The 26455-nt window shown below is 34.9% G+C and overlaps 1 protein-coding gene across 3 annotated transcripts; it reads right to left on the bottom strand.

The window, feature by feature from the left end:
* LOC115232399 (spermatogenesis-associated protein 5-like protein 1) lies at positions 1 to 25022 on the bottom strand. Of its 3 annotated transcripts, none has more exons than XM_036499590.1 (9): positions 24392 to 25022; positions 20493 to 21649; positions 13413 to 13613; positions 12426 to 12578; positions 10428 to 10637; positions 9734 to 9973; positions 6260 to 6388; positions 4701 to 4823; positions 1 to 4566 (listed from the first exon to the last, which is right to left on the bottom strand). In XM_036499590.1, the coding sequence occupies exons 2-9, from the start codon at positions 21588 to 21590 to the stop codon at positions 4393 to 4395; spliced, it is 2328 nt and encodes a 775-aa protein (XP_036355483.1). In that variant the 5' UTR covers positions 21591 to 21649; positions 24392 to 25022; the 3' UTR covers positions 1 to 4392. The 3 variants fall into 3 exon arrangements, with proteins under 3 accessions (XP_036355483.1, XP_029658116.1, XP_036355487.1); XM_029802256.2 differs by having other exon boundaries at positions 20493 to 21633; XM_036499594.1 differs by lacking the exon at positions 24392 to 25022 and adding an exon at positions 22433 to 22765 and having other exon boundaries at positions 20493 to 21633.
* Positions 25023 to 26455: the final 1433 nt, after the last annotated feature.

Raw genomic sequence — 26455 nt, 5'->3', positions numbered from 1 at the left:
TTTATTTATGAATACTTTATATTTTTCATTTTATGACATACACAAGTAACATCATTAATAAATAGTATTTTCCAATCATGTATAAGTTCATGTTCCACCATTCGTTGAAGAAATTTAATATTACTGTTCTCTATTCCTGTCTCAAATTTCTCCCACCCTTACCTACCAATGTTCCATTCATCATAGCAACTGGTCCATTCAGAAAAACAATCAGTCTGAAGTGAAATTGTTTGAGTGTCATGAAAGCTCGTAATTAATAGAATTACAGCTTCAAAAAATTCACTCTTATGTAAATCTGGGAAAATAACAGTATGATTATTATGGTACCATAATAATCATACTGTACTCTAATAGAGATAGTTAATGAAATGATAGAATTGCATTATTAACAGTATAATAGCCACTACCTCATCCACCCACAAGTAAGATTAACAGACAAGGATTTGAGTCATAATACACTAGTAAGAACTCTCCAAACATGACCACAACCAATGTTATCATGGCTCCTCCTTGTGTCAGGAATGCAATGAAACTATAACTTTTGGTATAACAAATTTTACCATTATAAAACAAAACGCAGGAACCCAGCCAGCCAGCTGGTCACATTCCACATGCATTTTGTCCTGACCAGAGCAACAAAGAATTATGAAATACAAAGATTATCCTAGGGTGATGCAGTTTTCACGAATGCAGTAAAGTCAAATTTAACATAAACAGAGTCTTAAGCATAAAGTACAGATGAACATTAAATGATAAAGAATTAGAGAATATATATAATGCAGCTGAATGATTCTTAGAGATGTCTGGCTGTAAATCTCTGATCAGTTTTTGGATGGCGATGGGTCAGTTAAGGAATGAGAAAAAAGGTTGGCAAGAAATTAAATATAAAATAAAGACAACAAAAAAGTTTTGACAATGTTTGATGTAATTGAGATATGAAATACCTAGTATTATGAGTGTCACTGGGAGTTTATTGGAAAATATTTAGATCCACTTGCCTTCGTTAACAATGGAAAGATAGAAGTATCACAGAGATTGAAGGACAAGGAATACTGATGAATGAAAGTTATCTTTGCTGGAACAAATATGTCAGCAGTAGAGATCAATTCTGAGACAGGAAAAACAGTAATATACAAAAGGAATTTTTTAAAGTTGCAGGTCGTTTAGTATTCATTAACTAAGAGGTTTAAGAGCTGGACAGTGACATATTAGTCAAAAAATTAGCAAATGAGATTATGCAGTAAAATTTTATCTGTAATGAGCAATATGAGAGAACAATTATGACATAGATGAGATGCATGATGGGAAAATATAATGGCACAGGTTAATGGACAATTAGATATTTAGATAAATGATCAAGAATCAAAGATTTAACAATGTTTAGAGGTTCAATTAGAAAAGAATCATATGTCCTTACTGCAAATATTTGGCAAACAAACATTTATGATAACATACATCTGATCATAAATGTTTATTCTATTTCATATCATATACCATATTTGATGGCAGAAAAGAGGCACCCCAATTTCAGCAGCACATATTAAAAAAAAAGTGAGGGTCAAGGGTGAAATTAGCTTATGGGAGGCTCACTCTTGCATAAGGACCTAGGGTGTTTTTTTTCAAGACATATTTTTGGAACAGTGCATCTTATGTGTCATCAAATACAGTGAGTACATATGTGTGTGTGTGTGTGTGTGTGTGTGTGTTGCGTGTGTGTGTGTATACATCTCAAAATTCAATAGTAATTGGAATTCACCACCAAGTTCATATTTAGTCCATTTACATAATACTTTCCTTTTAGCAAAACAGACACACATTCTTTTTTTTTTTTTCCCTATATCCATATTCAGGAGGTACAAAGGATCCTAGTTCATTGCCTATATTTTGTTGGAGCAGTACTGTTCTGTTCACAATATGCAACCTATGATCGAGATATTGCTGTTCCAAGACAAAACACTTTTGCAACGATTAAAAGTAAATTTCTTTTGATAGTCACTGCAAGCTAGTCTAAGCCATATACTATGAACTCTTTATAGATACAGATAGTTTGATTGACACTCAAACTGCTAGAGTTCACTGCTGAAGCACTGTATATTTAATGAGAGATTTAATATCATGATCATAGTTAGAGAAACAAACTAGCTAGAGAGGCCTAAGAAATCTGTACCAAATTCTTTAATCAGGTCTCCAGAATCAATCCTGAATTTTAGAAACCTAACAGTTTTGCAATGCATTAGTGCTGCAACCTTTCTTCTCCAGTCACTTACTGATCTAATACTATCAACTCCACATTTCAAATGAAATGGAAACCATTGTAAACATTCACCTTCTCCTTCACCCTGCAGCAAACACTAGAAAATCTAATCAAACAGATCTACAGGCAGTTTGATTAGATTTTCTACAACGATTGGTGAACAGTGTCACGGATTACAGAACAAATCACTGGGTTATTGAATTTCTAGCAGTGAGAGTTGCACAAATATGTCTCTAAATTCTTCCCAGACATATAATGGCTTTAAGATAAAACTTTTACACATATATAAATGGCTTCTTCCGCAGTTTTTGTCTACCAGATTCCACACCCCAGGTAATTGGTCAATAAGTGGCTATAGTAGAAAACGTAAGGTCAAAGCACCATGCAGTAACATCAACTCTGAAACTAAATAGTTGCAAAGCAAATTTCTTTACAAAACCATACTTGCCCCCAAGTGCTTCAAAAATCACTTGTACTTCAGAACTTAGACCAGAGTAATGTTATCCTTCTTGACATCAGCAAAACTTTGAATCATGGCTGGAATGAGAACTGTTCATCTAAAATGCTCATTTATGGACTCTGTTATCTCCCATTCTGGATCAGAAATCCACACCTGTAAGGCAGCAAGCTGGTAGCATGCCGGATGAAATGCTTAGCAGTATTTCGTCTGCTTAATTTTCTGAGTTCAAATTCTGCCGAGGTTGATTTTGCCTTTCATCCTTTTGGGGTTGATAAATTAAATACCAGTTGCATACTGGAGTCGAACTAATCGACTGGCCCCAAAAAATTTAAGGCCTTGTGCCTAGAGTAGAAAAGAAATCCACACCTGTACATTGATAAAGCTCTCTCCAACCTGCATTTCATCATCTCTGAGTGCCCAAGGATTTGGTAACGTCTTTCACCCTCCTTCTCCACATTAACGACTGACATGCAATCCCCTCAAACACAACACTCTTATACAAACTATATCACTTTTCACGTCCCCTTAATCTTTTGCACATGCAATCTCAACATCTAAACACACAATACCAGTCATAAACTGTCCAGACTGTAGAGGACCAGTCAACTTGGTTGGCTACACATTGCAATCTTGCAGATGTATCAGTTCATCTTATCACAACTACAATGGTCTCTGCCCTTCTGAACTACAATCTCATTCAAAAGAGTATCTGCTCACCATCGATCCAGTATCAAACTGGATTTGGCATAAACGTCAGCAAAAAATATTATTAAAACTTGTTTAAAAGATGGCTTGTGTAAACTGTACTTGCAAAAAAGGTATATACCAAAGTTTTTATAAAAATCGTTTACAGAAAAAAAAAAACATAAATTACAATGAATCTACAACAAAATACACAATTACCAAAATCAAAAGAAAATCACAGAAATTTTTCATCCATCTTCTTCAATTTGTCAGGAGCTCTAGGGCTCATGTGGATAGGGTTTAACTCGGTTTCTAAGGTGTATAAGTGGCTGAGATTACAACAATTCCTGTTGAAGCTGAACGGAATGTTGATTCATCACAGGGTTAAATTCCCAGCTATTGCTGGAACTCGTTCACAGCTGAGCAAACTTGAGCAACATGAAATGAAGTATGCTCAAGTACACAAACCAGCACCTGGTCCAGGGATCAAAACCACAATCTTACAATCAAGAGTACATTGCCCTAACCACTAGGGATGGAAATTAAAAGCTGACCTCACCAGGATTTGAATCTTGAAATAGGTACCAAAAAGTATTTAAATTTAACACTACAAGCTATACCAACTTTACCATTTCGTAAACAAGAATTGCAATAACAACTACGAAAATAAAAAAATAAAAATCAGTTTAGATATGAGCTACAAAATTAATAAAATGTTCCAGCAGTAACATAAAGAAAATGAAACAATGAATTGATATCAATTCTAAATAGAAAACATTAAAAAAATATATATTAAATGATGGAAAGAGAAATTAGACTGTCAAGCCTAATTAAATATGGTAATAGAGAATTGATATGTTAATACGATTGCAATATGCATTTTAAATCTACGGAAACTCAAATATTCTCTATTAGACCACAAAATACTCTGCATGAACACATTTCATTCTTGCATTATTTTTTCTCTTTTCTTTCTCTCTGATTGATGGGAATTTTATAAATGTTTGTGTTTCCCAGTGAGTCGAGCAAATTTAGTCTTTGTTTCTTCATACTGGCGAATGAAATGTTCAGACAGAGATGAACCACGGGTATTGAGTGCATCTAAAAAATTCTGCATGGTGACTGTCTTCACAGAGAATCCTTCTTCCTGAACTGCAAGCAAAGCAGCCTTGAAGGAAAGAAAATAAAAACTAATTAGTGAGAAGGAAATATAATGGCTTGAGTGATAACTGAAACTATAACAAGCACTAACATTCTTTCAAGTTACAAAGAAGACTTTTGAAAGAGGGAAATTCCTCTTACCTGTTGACAAAGATTACATATATCCGCTCCAGTGAAATTCACCGTTTGTTTTGCCAGAACTTCCAGATCAACACCACTAAGTTTCATCTTACGTGTGTAAATCTGTAAGATTTCTAATCTACTCTAGAAATTATAAAAGAGAAATTAAATTTAAATGATGAATAATTAAAAGTAATCAGTAACAAATATAAGAATTATACAAATTTTCAACCTCAGTATCCTTTTAACGTCCACTTTTCTATGACTGCATGGGTTGGACAGAGTTTACTCAGATTTTCTACAGCCAGATGCCTATCTTGTCACTAACCCTTACTGGTTTCCAAACAAGTTAATATTTTCCCCATAGACAAATACGTTTTTGCAGTATATTGGAAATAAATGACACTGCTTGCATCACAGTGACACTCATTTACAACTATCATGGGAAGTTATGAGAAGGAGACACAAATATACACACACACACACACACACACACACACTCACATATGTGGACTCTCTTTTTATAAAAGACAGATGGGGCTTCATCAACTTCATGATGAACAACCTGCACAGATGATTTGTTCACAGTGATCAAATGTTTGTGCTGTACATTAGCTCTCTCTCTCTCTCTCTCTCTCTCTCTCTCTCTCTCTCTCTCTCTCTCTCCATTAAATTGACATTACCTGTACAGGTGCACGGTGTTCCGACAGATCAAACTGATTACAGAGCACCATGAACTGAAGTGTTTCGCTCAATACAATGCACTGCCTGGCCTAAAAATCAAAGCCATCATCTAGCAGCCATGAGTGTCACTTTAATCATTTTAAACTTAATCCACTAAATCACTAATAAATACTAAAACAAAAACCGTCTGGTTAAGAAGCTAACTTTGCAACCAAGGAAGAACCAAGTGGTTTTGGCTTCATTCTCATTGAGCAGCATCTGGGGGGAAATGATTTCCACTATAGTTCTGAACCAACCAATTTCTTTGTGACTCAATTTGGTGGACAGCAACTGTAGGAAGCCCATTGTATAAGTATGTATCTATAAACATCATGTAAAAGCATCCATGCAGTGCCACATATAGGCGCCCAGAACACTCTGTAAAATGGTTGACGTTAGGAAGGGTATCCAGCCATAGAGACCATGCCAAATCAGACAGAAGTCTGGTGCAGCCCCACCAGCTAATCAGCTCTGGTCACACTGTCCAACCCCTGCTAGCATGGACAATGGACATTAACTAATGATGGTGATGATGATGTGTATGCATATGCATATCTGTGTTAACAAATGTGCATGAATATTGACATTCCAAAGCATCGTTTGTCACTGCTGGTAATATAATGTTCATGTTCCAATCAGTTTCTCTGGCTTTCAAAGATACGTGGAATAAAAATACTTAAAAAACCAGGACTGGTAATAGGAAGAGCATCAGGATGTAAAATCCTGCCTCTAAGTTCTCCATCCAATCCATGCTAGTATGTAAAAACAAAAAAAAAACAAATTAAATAAATTAAGCAAAAATGCTAAACATTTGAAAAGGTTGATAATAAGACTAAAAATCAGTTTGTTTTTCTTACCATTTCATCAGGAGGAGGAACATAAATGATTTTGTCAAAACGACCGGGTCTCAAAAGAGCTTCATCAATTAATTCAGGCCTGTTAGTTGCAGCAACAACAATCACAAAGGGCTTGTTATAAACCGGATTCTAATATTAGAAATAGAAAAAGTCAAAGAAAAAAAAAAATGAAATTTCAATGACAAACAAGCTCAGATTAATAAACTACTAATTGTATACAATGTCAAATTAAGTACAAAGTAAGGAATTTTGTCCTGGACATGACATTAACCCCTTTAGTGTTCACATTACTCTGTCAAAAGTAAAGCTTATTTATTCACATGTTTTGGATTTATCTTGCATTTTCTTGTAGCTTTGAGATTTTGAACTTTTAGAATGATATTGTAAGGTTGGTGTGAGAGGCCAGATCAAAAAACAGGTAGAATATTTGGGCCAGATATGGCCTGTTTAAATAAAGACCCTCTTCGGTCATGTTCCTCTCCATAGCACAAGTCCAGGCAAAGTTGTTTATAGAAGACCAGCAGTTGCCCATGCATACCAACCTCCCCTCTCCACACCACCGATGTTATCCAAGGGAAAGGCATAGGCCAATACAAGTTGGTTCCAGTGACGTCGCATCTCATTTTTACAGTAAGTGAACTGGAGTAACATGAAAAAGTGTTTTGCTCAAGAACACAACAGTCTGGTTTGAGAATTGAACTTACTATCTTATGATTGTGAGCGCAACGCCTTCACAGCTTGTTTAAATGCTAAACAGTTGAATTACATCGCATGGTAAGGCTCCAACTCAGGAGTTTTGAGGAGAATAGAGCTTAGAGCTAGTGATTAGTTACCACTATTCTCAAGTTCATTCTGACCTAGGGTGGTAGTATCTGTCAAGGACAACAGTTATGGGTCAAATAGTAGAAAATAGTTGCATGGCTCAGGCATATATAGGACTCTGAAGAGAGATGACTTCATGCAAACCTACAACTGAGGAGATATGCCCAGAAAGTCACATGGACTAGTCCCCTGTCAAAGGGGAACCCTTTTGATATCAAACCACCTGAATCTAGCCAAGAATTTCAATGGTAAATGACACCAAGCCAACCAAGATAACCTAGTCATTTCTAAATGAAAATTTCAAATTGTGAAAACACATGATTTCACTATGTAAACAACTGAGTTACAATATCCCACATTCTTTAGCATATCTGACCTCTGTGGTTTTTAGAGATTTTTTTTTCCCCACATTTTTTCGATACAGACACCAGTTTCATGTTGTCAAGTGGTGAATCAGAATTTCAAAGATTTTCAACTAAAGATATGGAAAAATCAAACAAAATGTACAGCTAACACAAAAACCACATGGTGATTGAATGAATCAGATATTTCATTTCTGAAAGTGAAAGCAATTTGGACATTAACTGACAGGATTTGTACCCAAATAAAATAAGGTTTGAAAACTGTTTCTCTCACTGATTTTCTTGAAGGGATTGGATCTTGTCACAGCCTTTCCCAGGAGACAAAACCATTAGACTATTTTTTTTATTCTTTCCTCCTCCTTTATTTGAAGCAACTACTGCAGAAACTAATTATTATACAGAATGATCCCACATACTTTGACAAAATCCAAACTTTTTTGCAATCAATATAATTATGGGTATAAAGAAGCTACCCAAAATAACAAACTATAGGAGATCTTTTCAGTTTGAACGGCAGTTTTTTAAAATAATTTCTATGTAACTGAAAAATTTTAAACTTCGTATACTGGTAGAATGTGTTTATAAAACATCTTTTTCTCTTGGCTTTCTTGAGAAAATTCTGTAGTTTGTAAGATGTTTTCTTCAATTTCGGCAATTTCAACCAATCAATGACGTCTATTGAGATGAAAACAATATCTGCCAAAGGCTGTCAACAGCAATTTTGTGTGGTGTCATATGAAAATGTCCCTAAGAAACAGATTGGGTTTATTTACATTTCTGAAGAAAAAAAGATACCCTTCCCCCCACCCCTAACTAACCCTAAAACAGATTGAAATGCAATAGATCGATAGTAGGGTCGTAATTATGGGTAGACGCTAAAGAGTAAATAAACCCAATCTGTTTCTTAGGGACATTTTCATATGACACTGCAAAAAATTGCTGTTGACAGACTTCAGCAGATCCACTATTGGAGCAGCAACAAACCTGTGAGTGACAAATTTTGATCAATTTATATTGTGAATCATTATTATACACATTTCTGTGTATTTATGTATGCATGCAAGTTTATTTCATTTAGTTAATGGTTTTAATGGTAAGTGTATTTCATCTTTCTAGTTTTCTTCAAAGATGAATTCTCAGTATTTCATCCTATTTATACCTTTATTGCTACACCTGTCTTCTATGCATTTAAGTTCAACTGATAATCCAGTAACAAGCACGATCCTTCTATATTAAAATTTTGTTGAATATGTAATTGAATGTTAGCAAATAACTCATTTTCTATGATGATGTTTACACAAAACTGAAATAATTTTATATTAAGTTGGATTTACCAATATTTGCCTGTAATTAGAGTCACTTTGAAATAAATATTATTCAATAGATTGGTTTAAGAACTTTTTGTTAAACCGTGTTCCAAAAATCACATGTTGATAAATAAAAAAAAAATTAGAGTTGTTTTATGAAACTAGTCCAAATTTACGATTATATTAGAATTTAACTGAAACACATAAGGGAAGTATTTTGGTAAGAAATATAGTAAAGAAAAGGTTACATAAGCATTATCTCAAGAACAAAGTAAAAAGGCCATGGGTAACCATTGCTATATCTTTCCAAAGAAAAGTAATGAATCTTGAAGCTTTGACATGGAAGAAGTTCCATGATTGCTGATGCCTGTAGAAATGGCAGAGGAAAAGAGAAAGCATCAACTTAAGATTAAATGATAAAAGACAACCATCTGTAAGTAAGAAACAAGGCACTGAGAATCAAAACTTGCTTTACAAGTTCAAATCCCTGTCAAGGCATCTTTGCTTTTCATATTTTTTTGAGTAGGTTAAAAGAACCAGTTTGGGGCAGTAGGTTGGTAAAATTGTTATAGGATCAGTCAACTGCCTTGTAGTATCTGATCTGGTTCTTTTATTCTGCCATCAACAAGATATATTGGCATTTGTCTTTCTTGTAGACACTGGAAATGTAAAGAGGGGTAACTTCTGTGGACAGAAAAACTGGTCTGTCATAAAAAAAAAGCTCTTACTCTGGGCTGTGATCTGGAGAAGAACTTCTCCAGTGCAAATCTATGGTCTCTTAAAATATATAGAGGCATCAAGGAAGAGGGAGAATCCAGATTTACTGTTCAAATTTATAACATTGGTACATAAAAATAGTGACATTCTGGATTCATATTTGAACTAAAACCATTCTAAGAGAACTGATTATGCAACTAAGCATTAACATATAAGAGGAAGTTTGAATGATAGTTCAATAATTAAGAATAGCTAATAAAACTTACAATAGGTACGTCTGTATTTGTAGTTGAGGTAATAGGTTGTACAGTAGAAGTTGCATTTGAATATTGAACATCATCCAATTTCACACCAATGCCATCCATTTGATTGAGTAAAGTGGACAATAAACGGTCTTTTATGCTACAGCCATCTCCAGATCCACTCTCTGATCGCTTACCAAAACATGCATCCAGTTCATCAAGAAAGATGATAGCTGGTGCACAGGCCCGTGCTCTCATAAATAACTGCAACAAAAGTGGAGGAGAAAAAATGCCAACACTTAAAATGAAAATGATAATTATGTTCTGTACAAGTAACTAGATTAAAAATAGTAAAATTATTTCATCTAAAATAGTATGTTTTTTTTTTCTGATTACAATAGAGCTGAATAATACCGAATCATGAAAACATGGGTGATCTTTCAATCACAAAGTAACCTGTTGCATCTGAATGTGATACCAATTTCATTTAGCCTGTTAGTCAAAGTGTGGAGAAGGGAGGTAACTCCTGACTAAAGCCAATAAAAATTGCTTCATGAAGTACTTGAAATATATATTGTTTTAAAAACTTAATAAACTTACAACAAAGGGCAAAATTCAAATTATGAATGAGATTTACACTTTTAAACTAAAATATTCAGTTAAACAAATTTTTGAAAATGTTCTGCAAAATGAAGAGTATAACGTGCATAGGTCTCACCTCTGTCAGGAGTGTCTCTGAATGTCCTACATAAGGAGAATAAAGCTGAGCACTTGTAAGTGACATGAATACTGTATTAGTTGCATTAGCTGCTGTGGTGACTAACGTTGTTTTACAACAACCAGGTGGACCAATTAAAAGCACACCATGAGGATATGTTAACTTCAGTTTCTGAAATTTTTCTGCATACTTCAAAGGCCATTCTATCGTCTGGAAGCAAAATAATTAATATAAAAGAAAAATAAATAATTAGTACTATTTTACAAAACGTTTTACTAAAGTTCCTCTAACCATTTTGTGACTATATTTCTGTTGAAATACAAAATCCTTGTTTCAATACATTTTCAGAATAAGGATGAGTTTATTAAAATAACTTTGCTATTATTATACTAATGTTTTTCAGTTCAAATCACACTGAGATCAACTTTGCTTTTCGTTCTTCCACAGTTGATGAAATAAATATCAATTGAGAACTGTGATTACTGTAATTGACTAACCCCCTACTCCTAAAAACATTGATCTTGTGCCAAAATTTGAAACCATTATAGTGGTGCTTAGAAGAAATTAGCATGAAGCTTTGATTGTAGGTTTCAATTTAAACCATTTTAAAACTGTTTAAATCATACAACCTGGAGCACTCCAGATAGGTTAGTATTAAAAGGGTTAAATGTCAGAAATCACAGAAAATCACACAAAAACTAAAGGGGGGAAAAAAAGATTAAAACTACAAATTTCAAAAGATGTTAGCATCATTACCATCATCATCGTTGTCATTTAACGTCTGCTCTCCATGCTGGCATGGGTTGGACGGTTTGACTGAGGACTGGCAAGCCAGAAGGCTGTACCAGGCTCCAATCACATCTGGCAAAATTTCTAAACACCAACCACTCAGAGTGTAGTGGATGCTTTTTACGTACCACTGGCATGAGAGCCAGTCACTCTTGAATGGTGCTTTTTACATGCCACCACCACAGGAGCCATATTCAAAAATTTTTACCACAATGTTCAACAAGAGAAATAAAGATAACTCCTTATGACAGAACTGTCAGCTTATATTTAAGCTCTCTATAACCCAATGCCAAAATTTCAAGCTTGCCTTTCACAACATTCACAAACTGTTTGACTTAACAAAGACAATCAACATTCAGTTTCTATCAGTATATATCATCAAATGGTATAATTCTTTCAAATAAGTGTAGGCATGACTGTGTTCAAACTCACTGTGTGGCACCAAGTTAGGCCTTCTACTATAAGACTTAGCCGATCAATGCACTATAAATGAAATTTGGCATACAGAAACTGTATGGAAACTTCTGTGCGTTGTGAATGTATGTCTCTGCATGACTTCATTACTAACATTGCTTAGACAACAATCATGTTTGTTTAGATCCTATAGCTGGGTGCTTTGATGTTGAGAAGACTAGTGGAATAAAGGACCTTACTGAAAAAAAGCAAGCATGCAATGATAGTGAATAAAGATCATAGTTCAACAACCATTTTTAACCATACACACAAGGGCTAGCTGAATCTATTTTGTATTAACTCTTTCCTGAAAGCTAATGAGCTAAGATTATATTTAAACATCTAGCCAGGTTTTCTACAGTCTACTTAGATAGCTGAGCAGCATATTTTTTTTCTTTACATTACATGCTTCTGTCAGCCTATCTATTTTAACAAGGATCCTTTTCATTGATCACCTGCACATAAATACATAACTTCATTTTATATATTGTTTCTACACTAAGCAACTGTAATTGTTCTTAAATGATATATATACCAAAATAATTATCAAGTTTGTTACAGACCACCAACTGATAAAATGCATACATTTGCAAAAAGAAGCAAAATACAATGTCAAGTGTTTCCAGTACAGCTCGTTTGATAAATCCTGTAAATTTTCAAATATTTATCAATCATGATAACTTGATTAATACTCAAAATATTATATTGCTTGGATTATTACATAACAAACCAGACTATAACAATTTTTTTACTTGCCTGCTGAATTTCATGCTTTACATCTTCCAGTCCACCTATATCATCCCATGCAATTGGCTTGGAATCTAAAGTTATCTCGTTTCCTTTTGTTAGAGATGGCATGATTTTTTTAAGTACTGTTTGAAAATGAGATTTCTTCAAGGGTACAGGAGTCTAGACAATTTAGAAAAAAAAAAGAAAAACAATTAGTACAGTTTAAAAGAATTATGTTTTAAATATATTAACTCAAGTTGTGTAATAGTTGCAAATTTCAGATATTTGCATGAGTTAAGCAAAGTATAAAAAAAATTCCAGTAATAAGTCATTTTTAACATTATAATGCAAAGAATTACTTATTTTCAGTCAGACAATGGCCGTCTCAAGGTTTTAGCAGACCAGCTAGGGATTATCTTATTACCTTTTTTTTCCCCCATGATAAACTAGATTTCATATAAATTGGAGTAATATGCTGTACAATTAAATTTGCTTTCCAACTGCTCAATCAGAAACTAGGATCAAAACAATCAGTCAGACAGGCTGACACAATTAGCATTGGTATTGCTTAAGAAGTACAACACAATGTCATAAAAATAAGAAATCTAATGCTTTGGTTTCTAATGCTTTGAATTCAGTCCCACTGAACAACACCTTGGGCCAGTGTCTCATAAACCCAGACTTGTGAGTGAATTTGGTAAAGAAAAAAACTGTTTGGAAGCCTGTCACACACACATGCACCTCTCTCTTTCTCTCTATACACACACACACACACACATAATGCACATATACATAATGTTGGTATGAGTCTTTAAATTTTGTCCCTCACCACTTAACAACCAGTGTTGGTTTCTTTACATCTAACTTTGCAGTTTGGTAAAAGAGACACATGGAACACCAGACTTCAAATATGTACTAGGGCCCATTAAGGTGGTGCCCCATCATAGCTGCAATCCAAAGACTAAAAGAAATAGTTATCAAAGAATTAAAGAAAATGAAGGCTTAATAACTTACTGAATCTACTGGTGCTGTTTGGTATTCAGATAGAGCAATGTAAGCAGCTTCTCTGCATAACAAAGCAAGATCTGCTCCAGAGTATCCCGTCGTCACTTCAGCTAATTCACCGAGATTAACATCAACAGCTACTGGCATCTTCTTCAAATGTGCTGCCAAAATCTTCTCTCTCTGTTTCATGGTGGGGATACTCAGTAGGACCTTTAAAAATACAATGAAAAGTAAATGTTGCAATAATATATTATAATGATAGAAGTTTCAACATCAGAATCTAAACAGTTTTATATGAGATTTCTTACCCAACAGAATTCAAACAAAAGGAAGAAAACAATCTCATGAAATCAAATACATTTTTTTAACTCTCATTCCCACAAGGCATGGTTTTAGGCACAGGTGAGTCTCAAGTTCAGTCCCACTACACAGCACCATGGGCAAGTATCTTCTACAACAGCCCAGGGCTGACCAAAGCCTTTAGAATGGATTTAGTAGGCAGAAAATGAAAGAAGCCCATTATGTATGTGTGTATGTATGTGTGTATATATATATATATATATATATATATATATATATATATACATCTCTTATTATAAAAGGCAGATTTTATCTGCCTCCCTTTGGGAGTTATACAAATCTACAATATAGGATTTCTTCAATTACAATTTACCTAGCATTTTTAAGAGTACAATGCATCGCGTCATGCCAGGTCCAGTTTTTAAAATTTAAACTCCAATTAAGCAAAATTTACAGAAAACTCACATTCTGGTGTGTGTGTCAAATGCTTTTCTTAGTCTGGTTTACACCACACGCAAACGCACACACACAGTGTGCAACGAATAAAATGAAAGTAAATAGCGACAGAGTGATTTGAGGAAGACTAAACTGAAAGTATTTAAACCACTACTCAAAAAATAAAGAAACACAGCAAACAGAAACAAATAAATACATAACGATTTAATCCTCACACAATTTCTTCAATTAGAGTTTACCTAAGATTTTTCAGAGTACTTCAGTGGGTGATGCCATAAAAAATTTCTTTCAATTTTACCACCAATTAAGACAAAATTCGAGAAAACTCAATATTTTAACATATCACTCCAAAAGCATTGATGTACATGTGTGCGTGCGTGAGTGTGTGTGTGTCATTCCTCACACACACGCATACAACTACATACAAACACGTGTGTGTTTGTTATTAGTAAAAAAGGCGCCAAATCACAACTCACTTATCATTCCAACACATTTGCAAAGACACACGGACGGACAGAAAAGGTAAATTGGTTTTTATTTTACTCTGTATATATTTTATTATATAATATAGATATATGTATATATAATTGCAGTATGAAACAGTGTTTATGTATAAACAGACGACACTTATATATAGTTACCAAGCCGCCCGAATTTACCTATTCATATTTAAATGAGAATATCAGAGCAAATCTCTTTAGTACATTCGTGAAAACACATATTATACTTCGTAAACACTTCAACTACAGTTTTGTACAAAAATCGAAGTGTAATTTTAATTCCGTGAATTATGGGAGATTTTTTTCCAAAATTTGTTCCTATTGTGTTTTCAAAATTTGTAATTCTGACAAAAAATGGATACGAATTTCATTATATCAAGCAGCGAGTCAGAATTCGAAGGATTTTCTACTGAAGACCTTCATAAATCTAACTCTATGACTGAAAAAAAAAAAGCATCTTTATATAAGAGTGAAGTTGTGTGTCTGTCTCCTACGATTTAGATTCCTAACTACTCCCACATTTTGCGGTGCAGTTTAACCAAAAGCGGGTATCTTATAGTCGTGATTCATATCGAGCCCTTCTGGGTATTAGTGTGCGTCTACGATGAGTCTATGATTTAAAAAAAATTTACCATCATATTTTTCCATTTTAATGCATTTTTTTCGCTTTTATATAAGAGAAGTAACTCTCTAAAAATATCTACGATGTGTCAACGCTTTTAAAAAAAATTTACCTTAATTTTTTTTCAATTTTTAATGCATTTTTTTGCTATTTTTTGGCTATAACTCTCTAAAAATGCTTATATATTTATTTCCCTTACAACCCGAGCGATACTGCTAGTATAAATATATATATATATATATATATATATATATAGTTGTGTGAAAAAGTGCAACAACCTAGCGGTTGAGGGAAACTGTGGAAGAGGTAGATCCAGGAAGACCTGGGATGAGGTGGTGAAGCATGACCTTCAAACATTAGGTCTCACCGAGGCAATGACTAGTGACTGAGACCTTTGGAAATATACTGTGCTTGAGAAGACCCAGCAAGCCAAGTGAGACTATAACCCATGGCCTATGCCAGGAGTGTAACCAGCCCACTTATGCATACCTTTCCTTCATTGGATACTAAACTCTGCTTGCGAAGACCTGTTGAGGCAAGTGAAATCAAAATCAAATTCAATGACAACACCGCATGACTTGGTATCTGTGCTAGTGGAGCGCTAAGAGCACCATCTGAGGGTGCGATTGTTGCCAGAGCAGCTGACTGGCTTCCATGCCGGTGGCACGTAAAAAGCACCATTCAAACGTGATCATTACCAGCGTCGCCTTATTGTCACTTATGCCAGTGTCATGTGAAAAAGTATTCAAGGAAGGTCATTGTCAGTGCCGCTGGACTGGCTCCTGTGCAGGTGGCACGTAATAAACACCATTTGAGCATGGCCATTGCCAGTACTGTCTGACTGGCCCTTGTGCCAATGGCACATAAAAGCACCCACTACACTCTCGGAGTGGTTGGCGTTAGGAAAGGCATCTAGTTATAGAAACTCTGCCAGATCAGACTGGAGCCTGGTGCAGCCATCTGGTTCGCCAGTCCTCAGTCAAATCACCCAATCCATGCCAGCATGGAAAGCGGACATTAAATGATAATGATGATATATAACTCAGTGTGTGTAAATCTGTATAACTTCTGAAGTTTGCAACTAATTTTCTTCAAAAGGGGAACATACAAACATTATATTCCACAGATGGTTTTAGACTCTTAAAATTTTTCACATAATGAGTAATGGGGCCGCTAGGGTCAGAAAACCCCTTTTCCTGGGGTAAGTACAGCTACTGCAGAAAAGTGAGGTAACTCTGTGAATTAACTCCTTAAAATTTGCTAAGACATTAATATTTACCTTTTTTTTATTGATATTTCATTATTAACGTACAATTGTCATCTTAGTTTATTACATCATATTTCTTGACATAATATCTCCAAAGAAGAGATCCTCTATTGGTCAAAAAACAGCAGTAGCAGAGAAATTGAAAAGGAGAGCAAATGAATCATCAAATGAGACTTCAATTAAACAATCACAAAATGTTGCAGGTACAGCTACTGCAAGAGCAGCGTAGTATTCACCTGGCCAGAAATGCTGCATTAACAACTTCAGCCACCACCCTGCCATACCATGTCATTTCTTTCTCATGTGGTGCTGCTGAGTACACCTATTGGCTTAATTTATCACACAGATGTAGCTCCTATGGCTGGTGATTGATCAGCATGGTAGCAGCAGCACCAACTGCAGCAAAGGAGAGGATATCCAGTGAGAGCTTTTTGGTGCATTAAAAAATTACATCCCATAAATAATGCAGTTTTTTAAATTGCATGAACTAAAAGTTGGAGGGGGACAGGATAAACGACCTGCATCAACTTGCTCTAAAAGTAGGTAATAGTTTTACCTTGTCTTTATTCCTAGTACAAGTTTTGAAGAGTGCAGTTCAATTTTAAGTTATTTTTTCAAAGCTATAATGGAAGTGACAAAGATATATTCAGTATATTTTGCTTTGAGTTCAATAAAGGCAACAACACAATGAAAATATAAATGCAGTATATAGGGATCAGACAATCGGCATAAACCAGTGTCAACAGTGGTTCCAGAAATTCTGAACCATAAACTACATCCTAGAAGATTAGCCTTGTCCTGGAAGATCTGTAGAGCTCAACGAGGACATCTTGCAAAATTTGGAACAAAATTCCATTGTAAATGTTGAGGAACTAGCAGATATACTTGGAATTGGTTATTCAACCATTCATCAACACCTGCATGCCATCAGAAAAGTTAGCAAACTGGGTCAATAGGTTCCTCACAAACTTTCTGAGTAATCACATGCTATTCATTGCTGTTACATCTCATGAATGAACCTTTTCCGGCCTGAATAGCGACTGGTGATGAGAAATGGGTTCTGTATAAAAATGTCAAGTGCCAAAGATAGTGGGTAGGGAATGGAGAAACACTGGCACCCCAGGTTAAAGAAAGTCAGAACAGTACTGGAGGAATATTTTTTATCGTGGACAAGTGAATTTTGAATGAGGGTCTAGCAAGTCTATGAGATAGATAGAAGAGCATTTTAGAAAATGAAGGAGAGTATATATTAGATTAAAAAAGAACTTTATCTTAATTTTGAAAAATAAAAGTATAAAAAGCCCGCATTATTTAGGAGATGACCTAATATAAACTATGACATTTAAATCCCAAGCAACGGTGGGCATGTCTGCTAGTGTGTTTCTGTGTGTGTGTATTTTTTTCTAGACATCAGGTGATGGTTGTAAATGAGCACCATCGTCATACAAGCAAGGTTGTTTGTTTTAGTCTTGTATGGAAAACATGTCTTACCTTACTTAGAAACAGATAAAAGTTGGCAACAGGAAAAACTTTCGACTACTGAGAATCTGTGACAACAAATTCTGTCTGATGCATGCAAGCATGGAAAAACATGTTAAATGATAATGATAATTATTTTTGCTAAACTGTTCGTCATTTATATTTCTTCTCGTGATCTAAATGAAAATGTACCAAGAGTTAGCTCCCCTACTTGCCAAAGCGGAGAAAATACAGTTACTACCTTAACGTTGCTATTTTTCGAAAGTATATTTGAGATTAGCTTAACTTTTCTATGTTCCATACATTTAAATATGCTTTAATCCAGTGGTTCCTAGACTGACAAAGTACCAAGTCCTCCCAAAATATCTGTGAAATTCATAGAATTCTTTTTTCATCATGCGCTTGGACAAGTTTAAAAGTTGGAAACTACCTTAAACATGAAAATTGCCTATATACACATGAGAGAGAGAGAGAGAGAGAGAGAGAGAAATCGTTTTAATGTCCACTTTTTCTTACTTGCTTGGGTCAGACGAGATCTGTTGAGGCATTAGGGGAATATTTCCCCTAGTCATTCAAAGAAGAATAGAACAAATGCCAGACTCATTGCTACAGAAGATTGCAAACAGACACCTCTTGTACGACTGGCATCTGTTCAATGAGTGTATGGAAGTTCAGACAAGAAGATATCAACAGACACACACATTCACGCATGTGTGCATGCATGCACACATACATACAAGCAACAGTGTTCTTTCCAGTTTCCACAGACTAAATGTGTGTGTGTGTGTGTGTGTGTGTGTGAGTGTGTCTTTGTCTACCCCCATCATCGCTTGACAACCGGTGTTTGTACGTTTACATCCCCGTGACCTAGCGGTTCGGCGAAAGTGATTGATAGAATAAGTACTAGGTTTTAGCTGGCCAAGGACTATAGTGGAAGACACTTGCTCATGGTGCTGTGCAGTAGAAGTGTATTTCTTAAACTACACTCTATTGGCTGTCATCATCATTTAGCGTGTTTTCCATGCTGGCGTGAGTTAGATGGTTTGGGTGGAAATGGTAAATTATAGAGCTGCATCAGGCTCCAGTCTGTTTTGGCTTAGTTTCTATGGCTGGACGCCCTTCCTAACGCCAACCACTTCATAGTGTCTTTCATGTGTCACCGACATTGGTGCAATATCTTATCGTTTGCTTGTTTCAGTCATTTGACTGCTGTCATGCTAGAGCACTGCCTTGAAGGGTTTTAGTCGAAAAAAGAAAACCAACTCCAGGACATACTTTACATTTTTTTAAAGCCTAGTACTTATTCTATCAGTGTCATTTGCCGAACTGCTAGGTTACGGGGATGTAAACACACCAACACCGGTTGTCAAGCACAGACACAGGGATGGGTGTGTGGCATCTTCTACCATAGCCCCAGGCCTACCAAAGCCTTGTGAGTGGATTTGGTAGAAGGAAACTGAAAGAAGCCCATCGTATGTGTGTATTTGTGTGTCTGTGTTTATCTTCCCACCATCACTTGGCAACAGATGTTGGTGTGTTTACGTCCCCTGTAACTTAGCAGTTCAGCAAGAGACAGATAAAATATGTACTAGGCTTACAAAGAATAAGCCCTCAGACCAATTTGTCCAACTAAAGACGGTACTCCAGCATGGCCACAGTCAAATAACTGATACAAGAAAAAATATATATATACTGGACAGGCTTCTTTCAGTTTCTGTTTACCAAATCCACTCACAAGGCTCTGGTCAGCCTGAGGCAATAGTAGAAGCCACTTGTCCAAGGCGCCTTGCAGTAGGACTGAACCCAGAACTATATGGTTGGGAAGAAAGCTTCTTACTACACAGCCACGCCTATACACACATACAAAACGTTTGTGATTTTAAGTAGAGAGATGGAGACACGGGTCCACATAGAGATGCACATCCATACATACAAACATGGTACATAGTTGCAAAACACACATACACACACAAGGAGACAGTGGTGCATACATATAAACACATGCTCACACACACATAGAAAATACACAAACATGAACATGCAAGCACATGAATATGCAGAATACATAGATGCACACACACATACATATATATACATATGCATACACACATATATATACACACACATGCATATATACATACATACGTACATGCATGCAGACACAGACCCACAAACAAACAAAAAGGAACACAGTGTAAATAACGGACAGAGTCAAGACTATTGAAAAGGTTGCAAGATGAAACGAAAATTTTAGGAAATAAGAAATAAATAGAAATTTTACTGGTATGTTAAATTATAAGGCACAAAAAGAAAATGGCTCTCCCCAGACACAACAGAAAATTCCAGCTAAGTTTGAGCTAAATAATAACAATGTACCTTGCTTCAGAGAAAGAACAACAGTGACAAATGACAAAGTCTGAATTTAATTCTACAGAAATACATAGATATTTAACAAAAGGTATTACCTCTCGATCAAATCTTCCAGGGCGTCGAATAGTGGGATCAATAGCTGCTGGCTGATTACTGGCAGCCACCACCACAAGACCACTATCATTTTCTATGCTGTCCATAAGTAATCCTAGTTGGGCTGTTAGCTTTGTACTTTTTGATGAATAATCTTGTTTAGGGCACAGCGAGTCAATTTCATCAAAGAATAAAATGCAACCATCTGTCTTACCAATCCGAGTTGCTAATTCAAAAACTGTTTTGAGATTCTGCTCACTTTCACCGGGTTGAGAGGACAATAGCTCAGGACCATTGACAGTCACCAAATGGGCATCACATTCAACAGCAACGTATTTGACAAGGGTTGTTTTACCACAACCAGGAGGACCATGAAGTAGCACTCCACGGGGCAATTCAGCACCTCTGAAGTTGGGATTTTCCTTCAGTATCATGGGAAGTCTTACAATTTCTTTAAGAGATTCTGCTGGTTCTTCTAAGCCACCAAGAACTATATTTGGTTTATTCAGCCTTTGTTTATATTTCTCTTCAGTAATAACATCACGGATGCGAACTTTAGTTGCTTTACTCACAATGGCAACATCAGTAGTTTCTGGTTTAATAGAATGAACTATTATATAAGACATTCCATACTTGCAACCAACATCTGATTTACTCAAATTAACTTTGACATTAACACCAATGCCTACAAAATGTAAACAGCTGCGACAGTATTCCTGAAGACATACAGAATGTCGATGCATGTGTTTTAATTTTTCAAAACTATTAATGTCTTTTGCAATTATACTAATTTCTGTCGATTTGGCATTTGCTGTAGAGAGTACATCAATATGAGGTATACCATCAAATACTTTGGTTGTCTTAAAACAATCGCGAGTAACTAATTCACTGAACTGCAATACACCATCCTGGTCCTCAGGTCTCGGCCAGACACTACATATTGCAGAAATTTTAGGTGTTGTTATTCTTACAAATGAACCAAGTTCCACTCCAAGGGAAGCACAAAGCGTTGAGCCCAAACGACATCTTTGCCCTTCACAGTCACTGGTTTCTACTGGTTCCACATTCAAATCAAAATGTTCACTTCCTGAAGACTCCATCCGGAAGATGAAAATTTTAACCAAAGTAAAATAAATAAAATACCTAAAAATAAAAAAGCCTGTATTTATGGAAAACAAAAATAAAATATTAGTCTTAACTCATAATTTATATTTCAATAAACAACAATTCATTTATGTTACTTATTACAATCATCTTTTTGATAGTTGATATAGCAAATATAACAAGTCCTATTACATATCAAAAGTTTGTTTTTTTTCTTTGTTTAGGTTTTGTGATGATTATGTTCACTGATAGCACACAGTCAAACAGTTTGAATATGAACAACCAGATATGCTGTACTAACTACAACTACAAGCAGGAAAATAACATTGCTTCCTTACTTTAATGCATTTATAAAATGTATTACATAAACATTATAAAACTGCCATTGGAGCAAATAACGGATTGTTTATTCTACAATGTAAATAAATATGAAACGGTAATCAGTTAGATGAGTGGAACATGTTCACTCGACTAAAGTGTGCCAAAAGAGTCGTACAAAGATTGTAACGAGGAAAAATGTATTTCTATTTTACAAAGAAAAATAATGTATTTCTATTTTAGACAAATCCTTTTAGTACATGGCTGCCCAATTTCATCTTCTGAACTGATACTCGTTTCATTGCTCCATCACTCCCCTCTCGAAGAGATGAAGAGCAAAGATGATCTCGGCGAGATTCAAACTAAATACTGCACATTTCGACTCTGCAAACACACTACGCTGTTTTCTGAAATAGACACGAGACAAAAACTCGGAGGGAATAAAACCCTCGATTATATTGACCCATCAGTAATTGACTGGCACTTTATCGACCCAATAAGGATGCAAAGCCAAACCCACCTCAACGGGATTTGAACTCAGAACTTAAGGCATCATAAATAAACACCATAAAGCATTTTGTTCGTCACTATTTTGACAATCTACAAAATATTGAGAGCACTTGGAGCGTAGCGGAAAAAGAGAAAATATGTTATCCTTCCTCGTGTAAACATAATTTGTGGATTTGTTCAGTTTGAATTACAGATTTTTTTATTAATTGTTTTTTAACTAAACAGTTTGAAACTTCGAATACTGGTAGAATTTTTCACGTAGAACACGGTTAACTCTGAACGTTTTCTGAGAAATTTTCGTATTTTGGAAGTTATTTTGTGTTAAAGTTGTCATAGTTGGGTAGTGCTGGCCAAGTTTTGTTTTTCTTCGCTTTAATACTAACTTTGCGGTAACATAAATAGCTACATGTAAAGAAGGTAAAACTAGTCAAAGAAAGAAATTATGACCATCAAAGAGAAATAATAACATTAATGCACCAGAATTTGACGCTGTTTCTGTAGCACTTTGCCGATTATTTTCATTCGTTAGTTGAATGAATTCATCAAATGACGTTTCAAACTATGACTATAACACTTTCAAAGTACCAAATAATGTTTTACAGAAAGACACAAAAATTACTGCTATGATCAATAATCACAAGGTGTTTTAAATAACGTTTGAAAACAAAGTAATAAAACAGTAATGAGCCAATAAATATTGCCCTCGTATTCTTGGTTAAACTGTTTAGTTTCACTGGAAAATCTTTTTGACGATATTACACTACGACTTAAATATATATATATCCACATAGATTTTATTTAATTTATAAAGCCCGCACAAATAGACTGTCAATGATGCAAATTATGGGATGGTAACACGAGGATACAAAATAGCATCATTTAAAAAGAACTTGATAAAAAAATAACTATTCTAACGAATTTGTTGTTCCATAATATAAAATGATTTATATTTGCTGTAGTATCTACTTGTTTAAATCTTATTCATTAAAAATATAATTTACTAAAGAAAATAATAACACAGTCAGACATACTCCCTCAATTGCACACAAGGAATGCCCGTATTTACCAGTAAGCATTTTTTAAAAACTCAAAACACGGGCAGTATTAACTGTATCGTAAAAGATAAATTTCAAAGAGAAAAATGTTTAGATTATGTATAAACGCGGTTTATGTAAATATTGGAAGATATTAAAAAAAAAAAGTCATATGAGAACTTTAAAAATTAATTTTGTATAAAAATAACACCGGACATGAAAGAAAAAGAAATGCTTTTGGAAAGCAAATAGAAGATAAATGAGATGCAGAAAATTCCCTTATAATGTTATAGGAGCACATAATTAGAGATAGGGTGATTACTATTTCATATACATTTTATATATAACAAACTTTGACTTTCACTTTGGCTAAGTACAAAAACTTGTTTCGCCGAAATCTGAGGGCTTTTGTTAAATTTTTTTTTACATAGTTTTTTAAATATTTATAGTAAATTATTAGGCATTATTTAAGTATATATTTTTTAAAAAACATGACTGTGATGAGTTTTGTATCTTTTATATCGGACGTTCCATGTTTTATTATTATTATTACTATTAGTCCGTTTAAATTTTTTAAATTTCATTTTTGTGATTAGATATAAATTCCAAATAATATATATGAAATGAAACTTGGAAAGAACTAAGAAAAATACGCGAAAATTCAAATTAAAAACTTTAGCACAATTTATTTTTATTTAAATGTTTAAAAAATATACACTAACAATAATTACGAGTTACAAATACCTTATTTTTCTCTATCAAGGTAAACCGCCTTTTGTGAATAATAACAGCTTTTATACAAAGTAACATGAAAGTCAAATTTTATTATTTTGCCAACGAAAGCTGAACAGTTATAGATATTAATTATTCATCAGTTCATCAAAATAATTAATATAAAATAAAATGTTTGTAAGTTTTGAATCAAAACCGCTTACCTATTCGTCCAATCACACGTGTTAACACCGGAAGTTATTTTAAAAGGACAAAAAAGCGGTGTTTGAGAAATTATTTCCTTCGTAAATTATTATCCAATTAATATAGGTGTTCTATTCCATGTTAGCTTATTTTGCTCCCGGACATTTTGCATGTCACACTTAGGAATCTCATCTATTTTTCATCCTGTGTTTCCTTAACTTCATGTTAAAGGCTAAAGCTCACACAAATTAAATACCTGAATTTATTAATTCTCATTCGTATCTTCTATGTAAGACATTAAACATTCCCCACCCATTTACCTTACCGAAATGCAGATAACAGGTAATTGTCCAACAGTGAGAAATTTAATTAACTAAAAACTGACATAGCTCGGTGGAGTAATGTCATTTGTTCCTCATCCCGTGTTTAACCTTTTTGTCTCTCCTTCGAGCCTCGTTCACTGCTGTTATTCCTGGCGATGTAAAAGAATTTCTTCAATGCAAGAATATGTCACAGTACGCGAGACGTCAATTGACCAAAATCATCAGAACATAGTCAATGAACTAAAAGATACTAGTCCCAGAAGCGTAACAAGGGGAGCAAGACGGCACGTGCCGCGGGCGCCGATTGAAGTGGGGGCGCAAAATTGACCATAATACGATAAGCTTGAACTCCATTTGTAAAATTTATAAAAGTAAACATTAAAAAATTGTCGGAGGTAAAGAATACGTACACTACCCATACTCTTATCTAACCCTAATCCTAACCCTAAACCCTAACCCTAAATATCGGGCGTGCGTATTCTTTGCTTTCGCCCAAAAAATATATTTTAAATTACTGGCTGTACCGGACTGGCAGATAAATGAGCCCTGGTAAAGTATTTATTCCTAAAATATTGCTTTAAAACATTTTAACAAATAAGTACTACATAATATCGCGGATTTTGTAATTGTGTGGGGGCGCTTTTTGCAGCTTCCTCCGGGCTACGAGAGTTCTGGACCCCAGTTATGAACTTCTTTGCATACAGCCAATCAGAACTCAACTATCAAACTAATCCATAAGCACATAACAAGCGATGGGCGATAAGATATTGGTTAAGGAACGACCATGCTTTTTTTTCTTTTTTAATAATGCTTGTTGTTCTTGTTTCAACCATGGCTGCCTTTGTGTAGTTATTTGTCTTGTTGGATCTTTTCAGTTTCGAATCCTTGTTGTTTACTTTGTAAAGCAGTAAGGGGAGTGGGTTGCTAGCACATCACCCTCTATCTACATTTTCCCAGCCACATCTTTACCATACGGGGTCTTAACAAAATCCGATAATAGATATAGATGCAAATCTAATTACTTGTCTCTTCCTAAAATCAGGCATAACTTGGTGATCGGTCGATTTACACCGTTCTTCCTCTTGAGTTTACTTTGTAGAATGTATTAGTTAACTTGATAACAAGGTCAAGATGAGCTCTGATTGGCTGTATGCAAATGAGGTCATTACTGGGGTCCGAACTCACGTGGGGAAAAATTTTCGCGCCCGGGCACGGTTTACCGTAGCCACGCCACTAACTAGTCCGCATCTATCGCTACGCTGCCAGGTAACAACCTAGTCAAGATAAAATACATCCTTCAGTAAAAACCTACTGCAATAATCACATAGATATGTATAACAACCTGTTCGTTTTTTCTTGAAACAAATTTTGATTCTCTGTCTTTCTTTCTTTCTCCCCCCCCCCTCTCTCTCTCTCTCAACAGCAACAACTAAAACAACTGCAACAACAACCTGTCATTATATTGAAAGTTTTTTTAAAGTCTGTGTTGCGTTGTCTATATGTTGAAAGACATAGAGAAACACACAAACAACCCAAAAAGTAACTATATGTATTATATATAAATATATGCAAATAAGTTTTTTTAAAGTCTGTGTTGCGTTGTGTTGACAGATTTACACTTAAAATTCCCGCGTTTTTGACAAAGACTTGTTACTTACAATGGTGACAACATAATTTATCTTCCACTCTCTTTCTCACACTGCCTTTCTCTTTCTCTCTCTTTTTCTCTCTCAACAACAACATTTTCTTCTCCCATTTTCC

This window comes from Octopus sinensis, linkage group LG2, assembly GCF_006345805.1.
Source record: "Octopus sinensis linkage group LG2, ASM634580v1, whole genome shotgun sequence".
Taxonomy (NCBI): Eukaryota; Metazoa; Mollusca; class Cephalopoda; order Octopoda; family Octopodidae; genus Octopus; species Octopus sinensis.
The sequence above is the reverse complement of the archived record's forward strand: the minus strand, read 5'-3'. Positions and strand labels throughout refer to the sequence as shown.

Excerpts from the sequence above, each read along its gene's own strand:
- LOC115232399 (XM_036499590.1), bottom strand. The coding sequence starts at position 21,590 with ATGGAGTCTTCAGGAAGTGAACATTTTGATTTGAATGTGGAACCAGTA. Across the intron at positions 10,638-12,425 it reads TAAAGCATGAAATTCAGCAG|ACGATAGAATGGCCTTTGAA; the intron begins GCAAGTAAAAAA and ends TTTTGCTTCCAG. Across the intron at positions 4,824-6,259 it reads TTCCTCCTCCTGATGAAATG|AGTAGATTAGAAATCTTACA; the intron begins GTAAGAAAAACA and ends TATAATTTCTAG.